This window comes from Gavialis gangeticus, unplaced genomic scaffold, assembly GCF_001723915.1.
Source record: "Gavialis gangeticus isolate Ggan-Ray unplaced genomic scaffold, GavGan_comp1, whole genome shotgun sequence".
Taxonomy (NCBI): domain Eukaryota; kingdom Metazoa; phylum Chordata; order Crocodylia; family Gavialidae; genus Gavialis; species Gavialis gangeticus.
Genome location: NW_017729011.1, coordinates 21,579,470 through 21,588,892, shown reverse-complemented (window position 1 = coordinate 21,588,892; position 9,423 = coordinate 21,579,470). Strand labels below are relative to the sequence as shown.

Sequence of the window (9,423 nt, the reverse complement as noted above, 5' to 3'; positions counted from 1 at the left end):
TCAGCCAGGTGGTCCTCATAGTGAAGGAGCTCCGCAGCCGAATGGAGAGCTTCCTGGGGGCCAATGTTCCTGGCTAGGGCAGGTCACTTTCACCAGATGTGCAGGCACTGGTGAGGCAACTGAAGGATGGCCTTAGGAAAAGGCTTGAACCCTTGGGGTCCAACACAGTGCATATGCTGGCTGCCATCTGTGACCCAAGGGTGAAGGGCACCATACGTGGCAGCGAGACACTGACTCACTGGAGGGAGGTACTTATTAAGAATGTGACAGAGGTGGAACGGCAGAGGCAGAGGGAAGTGGGACAGGGGATCCACTGCCTGAACCCAGCCTGCCATCCCCGAGCCAGTCTTCCCCTCCACCACAGGCACTGCCAATATGGGCTAAGGCCATGGCAAACATTAGGGGGTCCAGACCCACCAGACCCCAGGATCAGGGAGACAGCCCTCACACCATGGTGTCTGCCTATCTTGCCGAGCCTGTGGAGCCCCTGGCCTGCGACCCCTTGGCCTACCAGGCAACCCACAGCTTGATGTGGCCGGATCTGGCCACAGTTGCTCGGGAATACCTGTCCTGTCCGCTGACCAGTGTGCCAAGCGAGAGGGTGTTCAGCATGGCTGCGGATGTTGTGACACCCCACTGCACCTGCTTGGGTCCTGGTTCGGTGGAGCAGCTTGTGTTCCTCCAGATGAACCTCCCACTGCTGGGGCTCCCCAAGCTCCAGGGGCAGATGGAGTGAATGCCACCCTCCTCACTCCATCTGTATCACGAGTTTTGTCTGTCAGCAGCCTAAGGTGCAGTTTCCCCCAAACCCCTGCACCTATCACCATGAAAGTTGGCAGGCTTTGCGGGCTCCTCAGGGGCTGGCAAGCCTGCAGTTTTGAGCTCCCTGTGGCTTTCCACACAGAAGTCACAGGAGGTTCTCTCTCAAGAATTTGGGGTGCTGTTTCTCCAAACCCCCTGAACCTATCTTCTTGAAAGTTGGCATGCTTTGTGGGCTCCTCAGGAGCTACCATTCCTGCAAGTTTCATCAAGGTCAGACAAAAATGCCAAAGTTATAGCCTGCTTTGACCTTCCCCATTATAGTCTATGGGGAAATCGAAGCAGCTCGAATATTCTTCGACCTTGAGTCGAAGCGGACGGCAAATCAAAGCAGGACCCGGTTTAATATTTGACATGGCTGTCAAATCGACTATTACCTGCTCTGCACAGCCCTATGGATTTTCCCTTTGAGAAACATTTTCCTCTCCATATGTGTGTATATAAGCAATCCCTTACCGTGTACGAAGGTGTCCTCTGCTTGGAAGTGGTGTCATAGCAGTCCTGCCCGATGTCAAACTTATAGGAAGGCTGGAAATGAATGGCAGCCTCTTGGAACCCTTTGAAAACAGACCCTGTGGGGGAAGGGAAGGCATCATGAAGAATGGACCTATTCTTCCGTAGAGAACCTGGCCATTAACAGCAGTAGGTTACAGCAGTCTGTGCACACCAGCTAGAAACTGAAGCCACTGACATTCAGCCTGCAAAAAACAATCTGGACATGAGAAAGGAATTACCTTGCAGCTGCAAAGTCTTGTGGTAAAGAACTGGAGAGGAGGTATCTAAAAGCCTAACAAATCAATAACAGAATTCAGTGTATGTGGACCCTCCACTGGAATCTCAGCCTGCCTGATCAAATCTGAGCACTGGTGTGAGGTGGGCAACAAATCTTCCCATTTCACACAGCAAAAAGCAGAAGCAAGGGGCAGGTGAGAGTGCACAGCAAGTCAGGGAGAACCTTAGTGCCCCAAATCTGACATGTCAGCTGATACAAAAACACCTGGCCCTCCCCTCCAGGTACAACATCTTTGCTTATTATACTGCAGCTCTGTTTGCAGTAAAGAATCATTTGCTTGGCAATGCCCAGTTCCCGAGATTTGAGGGTGGGGGACAACACCATGCCCCTTACCATTTTTCATTTCTTTAAGGAGCTGGTCATACTGCAGTAGCTTGGACATGTCCATCTCCAGGTTCTGGTTCAGGATTAAATTCACAGCCTCTCGATCTTGGTTTAGCCGGAAATTGAAGTCTCCAAACCAGAACACATCATCGAAGCGAGTTGTGACATCAGCTGCAAATCCAAGTAAAAAGGACTTCATCAACCCTGGACCTCTGTGTTCAGGCAATAGATTATTGCACAAGCCATTTTTGCACACAAGCAGACATGGCCTTGTACATCTCGGGATACTCACAAGGGCTGGACCGATAAGGGTTTGTATCAGGAACATTCTTGGGAAGTGCCAGGGCCTGGATGATTTTATTATAGTCCAACATCCTCTCATACACTTTGCTGTCTCCAGCTGAAAGACAGAAGTGCGAGTGATGCCAGGTCACCCAGAAAGATGAAGACTTCAGAATTTCTATTCAATCACTGTGTATTATTATTAAGTAGATGGCTAGGCTCTTCTAAAATGTGCTAGGCTCTTTCTAAGCAGATAATCCCTGCACTGAAGGGCATGCAGGCTAAAAAGGCAGTGATGGATGAGGGGAGGTAATGAAAGGCAAGAAAGAATTTTAGCTGCTGCTTTTGGTGTGTACTGGATGGACAACATGGATGTTGAACAGACCAGAGGGCAGCTGCCAAGGGTCAAACTAGAGGGCTTTCAAGAGAGTTGGAGGGAAAGGGTGAGGTCTCAGATCTAACAAAGGATGAAGCAGTGTTTCAGAGTTTATTCCATACTATATTTCCTCAAGGTTTAGATCCTGGTGCATAAAGAAGACACAGAATGGATCCATTTTACCAGCACCAAAAAGGAAAGAACAGTAGCTTCACAGCAGAGCAACCTTTGAGCAGTAACTAATACTGTAAACAGGCGTGTCTATTTGTAAGCCAAGGAAATCATCTCCCCACCTCTCCCAACACACACACACAGGACTTTTGTGGTAAGTTTCTAAGTGACTCACATGTGAAGTGGGATGTAATAAAGAGAAACGAGGTCCCAAAGAAGGTGAAGCTGATCCCCAGTGCTCCCTTGGTTTTGATCTGAGACACGATCCGCGTTGTCACAGTGGAATACTCCACCTCTGTGGGAAGAAAGGAAAGCAGTCACTGCTACGGGATGCGGGAACAGTTGTGGGGGAAAACGATGTTCCATCTGAGTGAGGCGCTGCTTAGAAGGCCTGAGGCTCCCAATTTATGATCCAAACACAGGCCCATGAGGAGCCAAAGCTCCAGCTCTTCAAAGGAGGAAAATGGGGAAATGTAGAGCACTGGAGATTTCCTATTTGAGACTCTGTCCCTCTGGCTTGCATTTACAATAGATTTGGGGCTGACTCTGCAGGCATCCCCAGAAGCTGGTAAGCATCACAACCCCCATAGAGATCTCCTATCATGAGCATCCTGAGCACCTTCATCTCTTAAGAGGACCTGCCCATTTCCTTTAGGCCACTGCATTCATCTCTGTGTGCTCCTTGTGCAGCATGCAACCCTTGTACAGGCACGTCCTCCAGGCACTAGGTAACAGCACACCTGAGCAGAACCAGATGAGGTCTCTCCGTATGAAGACTGACATGTAGAGCACACCATGTGCAGCCGAGAACAGCATGACGTAATGGGGCCCAAGCGTCTCCTGGAGACGGATCTCCCACTCTCTTCTGCAGGGGAAGACAACAGCCATGTCACATGGTTGGGCTATGTTGGTGCAGAAGGGAAAAAGTGAGCAGGGAGCACTGAAGAGGGGGAAGCCAATACTAAGCTGGTGTAAAAAGCCCCCCTGGGAGAGCAGAGAGCCTCCAAACCAAACTTCAGCACCAACAGCAGCATTGCGCAAGATGTCACAATGCAGGTTCTTCGCTTTCCCAGCCTTTGCACATAGTAAGCTCCTTCTCTCTCATACACAGGGGCCTTATGCTGACATGGGAGTAAGGTAGTACACCCTACCCATTATAGGGCGTTGTGCCAAATTTGGGGAGAAGGGTAATCCTTATACTATGGCTTATACGATTTGTTAAAGTACAAAAAAATAAGATCCTGCTTCAAAGTGTTTTCAAGCTAATTGAAAAGGAAAACAGCGATAGTGGGTAAGAAGCAAAGAGGCCGATTCATCTCACTGCTTTTGCTACCTGTCTGGACAGCCTTCTTGAACTCCAATGATGTACATGTCCTGGGCATAGTCAGGGTCAGTGGGCAATAATAAGTCATCCAGGTTCTCTGGCAGTTCCTGCAGAAGAGACACACACTATGGTTATGCAACTGATTAGAACAGGGAGGGAGGAAAGGCCAGCCAAATCTACAAGCTTCACCAAGCATGCAATCAATTCAGCCTTTGCAAAACAGGTGAATAAACCATTTGTTACTCACAATGACTATTTGCATCCACAGAACATCTTAGCTCTTAGCAGCTCAAAACATGAGTGAAGCCTACTCATCTCTCTGCCAAGGTGCTCAGTGTCACCATTCCAACAGGTTTTGCTCTGAAAAAGGGGGGCTGATGGAAGGTGTCTACAGGTTTGTGTTCTACTGCTGAATTACACTTTCTGGCAATCTGGTAGTGGGGTTTGGTTCAGTGAACTATTCATAGCTGGGTTATCCAACATAAGAAGGCAAGAACTGCTGAAATCCCAGTGAAAACAGGAATCAGCCACCAGAGTGTTTGAGTGGGATGCTTCCTTGGGAAGAAGAGACTGGTTGCTCAGGCTGATGGGTTTTTGAGTGCACATGCCTGTGTGTGCACAGGCTGGACTTTGTTCTGTTGCCATTTTACCCGCTTGGGGGCAATGAGCTGTTCATAGTGGTGAAGCCTTAGCCCTTATTAACAATGAGTTAAGGCTACCTGAGGTTAAAAGGCTAGGCCAGTCGAAGTCCCCAACACTTCAAGAGACCTGAGTGGGATTCCTCCTTGGGAAAAGCAGGAGAAAGTACTGGTTGCTTTGAGCAAGGCTGACTGCAGTGGAAGCTTCTAAGCCTTAAGAGAGGGTAATAAGGAGGCAGACTAGGCCAGCAAAGTTCCCAGTGACACCATAAACAAGACAACAGCGGGTGTTTGTCAGAGGAGCTCCTCATCTGTGTTCTGGTGGCCTGAGGCAGTGTAAGCCAGCTGACTGCTGAGGCATCAGTGGTACCAGAGATGGAGGAGAACTGTCTAGTGAGCAGCACCTCCTTTAAGATGCAGGTTTCAGAGGGAATACCTGCAGACACTGCTAAATTTCCAAGTGCTGCTCAGTATCCCTCTGCCTCAAACCCTAAATCATGTGGTTGAAGCCCTCACTGCTATGCAAGAGTGGGGTTATGACCATTCCCTGGTAAAACTCGCACCTTGGAGAATAACCAAAGCAGCAAGTAATAAAGCAGCAGCTGCTCTCCTCAAAGGCAATAGTGGAGATTGCAGAACTTCACCATTACAATGGGCTCCTCTGCACAGCTGAGCAAGTATAAGAGGGGTTAGGATTATGGACAAAGGCTGGGCAGCTTCAGAGCCTAAGCTCCTCAGGCAGATAGAAAGTGATAGCTCCTCAGGAAGTAGTTGTGCTGTTCCCTTAACCAGAGCAGGGGAAACTTCCACTACCCACAGCCAAAGGCAGACATGCTTGTTCCTCACCTTCTGGCCCTGCATGTTCCAGGTGGCCACAAAAATGCCAATGGTCCGATCAGGGAAGTATCTGTTCAGTTCCTCTGCTCCCAGCAGTGCCCCGCTTGCAAGAAGGCTGCCTTCCAGATAGCTTCTGCAAGCAAAGGAGAAGGCAAGAGAGCAAAAAAGCCCTAATGTTGTTAAAACAACCAAAGGGTAATGGGATTTCTGACCACTTAGAACAGCCCCAAATGGAAGTAATATTTAACACCTGTGCTTTGCTCCTCCCCGCTAGAGCAATGTGAACCAGTTCCCTATATATTGTCACATACTGTGATGGACTTCCCATTGTTCTGACAGCAGGCAATTCAGGAATGAAATTCATGTCATCTTATTCTTGTGTTGCTTTACACATAAGATCCTGTAAATAAAAGGCTTTGGAAGCCCTAAGTCCAAAATGATGTAACATTCAAAATGGCTGGCCCCACCCACCTCCTTCTGTACAGGCAAGAAGCCAGGGCAGAAGGACAGCAGACTGAATAAGCACTTTTAATCTTGCTTAGACTGAGCCTTAAAACCTGTAAATAATGACAACAGCATAGTGCTAGGGAAGGGTGAACTGATCAATGGTCTAGCCCTGATCTTGTGCCTTGCACCTTCAAAGGAAGGTGCAATAAAACCTATTGCCAACAAGAAGACCTTGACTTGTCCTCAGGAGTAGTGTTCCCCCAGTACCAGACAGATAACAGCTTACCTGTGCAATAAAGCATGAGGATTTATACTCCCTCCAACTATTTATCCTAGTTAATGCAACAGGGGATGTTCTTATTCATATAACGGTCTAATCTGCTTTTGAATCTTGCTAGGCTCCTGGCTTTGTCTTTGTTTTGTAGCAAGGAGTTCCACATGCTACTGGATATGCAGGCCGGAAACTTTTACTCTGGCCATTTGGAAATGTTGCAGGATATTTGCTTGCTAAGTTAGTTGGGTTGTGCCAACTTCTATGCACTAGTAATACTTGTTGCATACAATCATACTGTGCAGTTTGAGGACCCTACAGAAGGGGTTTGCTGGCAGCCAGACAAGGGGGACTGGAGTGATAAGCCAGGTGGCTGACAAAAGAAGGATGCACAGTCCTGTTGCCTCCAAAGCAACTAGCTAAATCTACTGTATGTTGGAGAAAAAGGAGACTCAGGAAGGAAACTGAGGAAGAGAAGATGCCATACGTGGATATGTCCTTAAGGTTCAGAGATAAAACACACCCGGAAGTTTGGGGCTGCCTGGAATCAGGGGCTTGCCTGAGGCCTTCCTTGGCTTCTCACACATTTTCTGAGCTACTGCAAAGTGGTTGGGGCAGGGTGGTTATGCTGTCCTCCTACAGCTCCAGAGGAGCCAAGCAACATTTTCGTGCTAGACTTGTGCCACAGGTCGCTGCTTGCGGGCCCAGCTGTAAATGTGTACTATGGTGTGAGCCAGGGAATCAAAGGTCTCAGGAGGTGATATTAGCCACACCACTCGCTGATGGGCAGATGTCAGTGGAAACTGGTGTACCTTACCCATGCTAGCCTGACAAGCTGCTAGGCTCGGGTGGACATTGACATTCTGTGATGAAAAAAACATGTGGCTCAGATAGAGGCACAAGTGTTTTTTTCCCCAGTGCACTCTGAAGGAGATACTGCTGTAGCTTATTCCAAAAGAAAGCATGGAGGAAGTACATGGTGCTCCCTGTTGAGGGGATTCTAGAGACCTTGAGGTTTAGGACACAAGTCGTTGCTGAGTTACGTCAACTCCTCCTGCCATCGCCACCAGTGAAGGCCTCTCAGTCCTTACAAGAATGAGGACAACGCTTGCACTACTGTCAGATGGCTGGGCTGGTTCTCATAATCACATACCCTCAAGCAAAATTAACAATGCTCCATGGTCCATCACACTGGCAGACATTCCCCGCCCCCCCCCCATAATTCTCACAGGCTTTTCATCTTTGAAACACAGCCGTAACCTTCAGAGCTGCACAGGGGAAGAACATTCTGCTGCGAAGCCTTACCTAACACAGCCGGTGACTAGCATTTCCACCCTTTATTCATGTCCTTCTCAGAATATTTCTACCACTTCTTTGACGAGCACCAAATGCTCTGGTCCCAGGTAGGGTGGCCGTCACAGGGGACATGCTGGTTTTCTGCTACTCTGTCCTCTCTTGATACAAAACTGGATGCCTTTATGTCCTCTGTTTTTCTCTTCAAGAGGAAAATAGAGGACATAAAGGCATCTGGTTTTGCGTCAAGAGAAGACAGAGGACAACCGGACTGTCGTCTATGATGGCCACCCTAGTCCCAGGTCTCACCATCCCCAGCGTGCTATTCTGCTGAGTTTTGCCACATACAAAAATACAATATATATGCTCTTCCCACACTGGTGAGAATAGTGAGAAGGACGTAACTAACAATATTGCATTCACTGCCACGAGACATTGGCAGGGCAGCTGCCACCCAGGACCAAGTGCCTTCCTCTCCGTGAAGCGTAAAACCGGAGAACCTACCTGCTGCGAACATCCTTGGCGCGAATGGGGGCCAGCAGGCTGAAGGAAGACTTCATGGAGTCCGTGGAGCAGCTATCGCAGACCATCCCGCTGCCGTGCAGCCTGGTGGTGTTGCTCAGGCTGCTGCCGCTCTGCCTCACCAGCTTGCTCCCAGAGCAGCGCCGGTAATCCGTGCAATCCGAGTCGATCCGATGAGCTGTCCTCAGCGCATGCGAGACGACGTTGAGATCCATCGGGGGCAGAGCTCGAGGAGGTGCGATTTGGGGCAGTCGGGGTTTGCCGCTGGAAAGGGCCTTTCCTTGCTCGAAGGCTTCTTTCTCCGAGTCGGAACTGCTTCCCTTGCTCTTCCCGAAGGAGCTCGTTTCTGTGGCATCCTGCAAGGAGCCTGGATGCCAATGGTTGCCAAGGGACGCTCCTCTGCTCCTGACAGGAGGACTCGGGGATGCTTCCTGGAGAGACCCGTTGGAGGAACTGGTCTCATTGGGGTCCGTCAAGCTCTCCTGGCTCGTTTTCAACAGCCGCCGCCGCCTCCGCCTCCAGCTTTGCTCGTCTAGAGACGCCGCACGCTCCAGCCTGGGCTGCTGGGGAGGCTTTGGGGTGAACAACATAGTCTGCAAGCCAGCTTTGATTTCACCCTGGGGAAACCGCGAGGAGCCCGTGTCGGGGTGATCCTCCGCAGGGGACGCCGCGCTGTCCCCAGCCTCTTTCCGCATGGCCTGATGCTCCTGCAACACCCGTCCGTCCATGTGCGACCCCGAGAGCCCGTTGGGGGCATTCATGGTCCTCCCCAGCGCCGGCCGAGCCTGCCACTCCGGAAGGTCCGGCAGCTGCACGCACTACGGCGCTGTGGCGCCCGGTGCTGTACGTTCCCCTGCATGAACCATAACCAAGACGCCAGGCGTGCGACGGCAGCCGGGCCCCTGGGCCAGGGAGGAAGGGCACCTGAGCGCATTGCTGCAGCCGCTCCAGGCGCCGGGCACTTGCCACTCCTGGGAAAGAAACAGATATAGATATGTCAGCGCTGAGAGCTGGGACCACCGGCAAAGCCCCTGCCACGGGCACAGGTGCTCCGCCGCACGGCCCGTCCTGCGCCAGCTCCCACGCGCCGCGGGCAGGGAGGCGGCCGTGGTTCATGCAACACGGGGGGCCCAGGGGGCTCCAGGGCAGCTCTCGGCTCCCTCCTGCCCGGCCTGCGGGAAAACCCCCGGGCGCCGCGGGCTCCCGCTCACCGCTGCGGGCCCGACGGCCTCCGCGGCCCCGAGCAGGCCCGGCTCGGGCCTAGCAACCGGAGTAGGCCCGCCCCGCCCCTAGCAACCGGGGTAGGCCTGGCTTGGCACGAGCAAC

The 9,423-nt window shown here is 51.1% G+C and overlaps 1 protein-coding gene across 2 annotated transcripts in view; it reads right to left on the bottom strand.

The window, feature by feature from the left end:
• Positions 1–9,376, bottom strand: part of INPP5E (inositol polyphosphate-5-phosphatase E) — a 15,123-nt gene extending 5,747 nt beyond the window's left edge. Inside the window, exons 1-9 of one of the 2 annotated variants that reach the window (XM_019510800.1) lie at positions 9,309–9,376; positions 8,080–9,068; positions 5,574–5,697; positions 4,099–4,196; positions 3,506–3,630; positions 2,941–3,060; positions 2,229–2,336; positions 1,946–2,107; positions 1,276–1,391 (exon numbers count right to left, since the gene is read on the bottom strand). In XM_019510800.1, the coding sequence (XP_019366345.1) occupies positions 1,276–1,391; positions 1,946–2,107; positions 2,229–2,336; positions 2,941–3,060; positions 3,506–3,630; positions 4,099–4,196; positions 5,574–5,697; positions 8,080–8,858 (1,632 nt within the window). In that variant the 5' untranslated portion in view covers positions 8,859–9,068; positions 9,309–9,376. The remainder of the gene's footprint in view (positions 1–1,275; positions 1,392–1,945; positions 2,108–2,228; positions 2,337–2,940; positions 3,061–3,505; positions 3,631–4,098; positions 4,197–5,573; positions 5,698–8,079; positions 9,069–9,308) is intronic. The other variant, XM_019510799.1, reaches the window with a different exon arrangement.
• Positions 9,377–9,423: the final 47 nt, after the last annotated feature.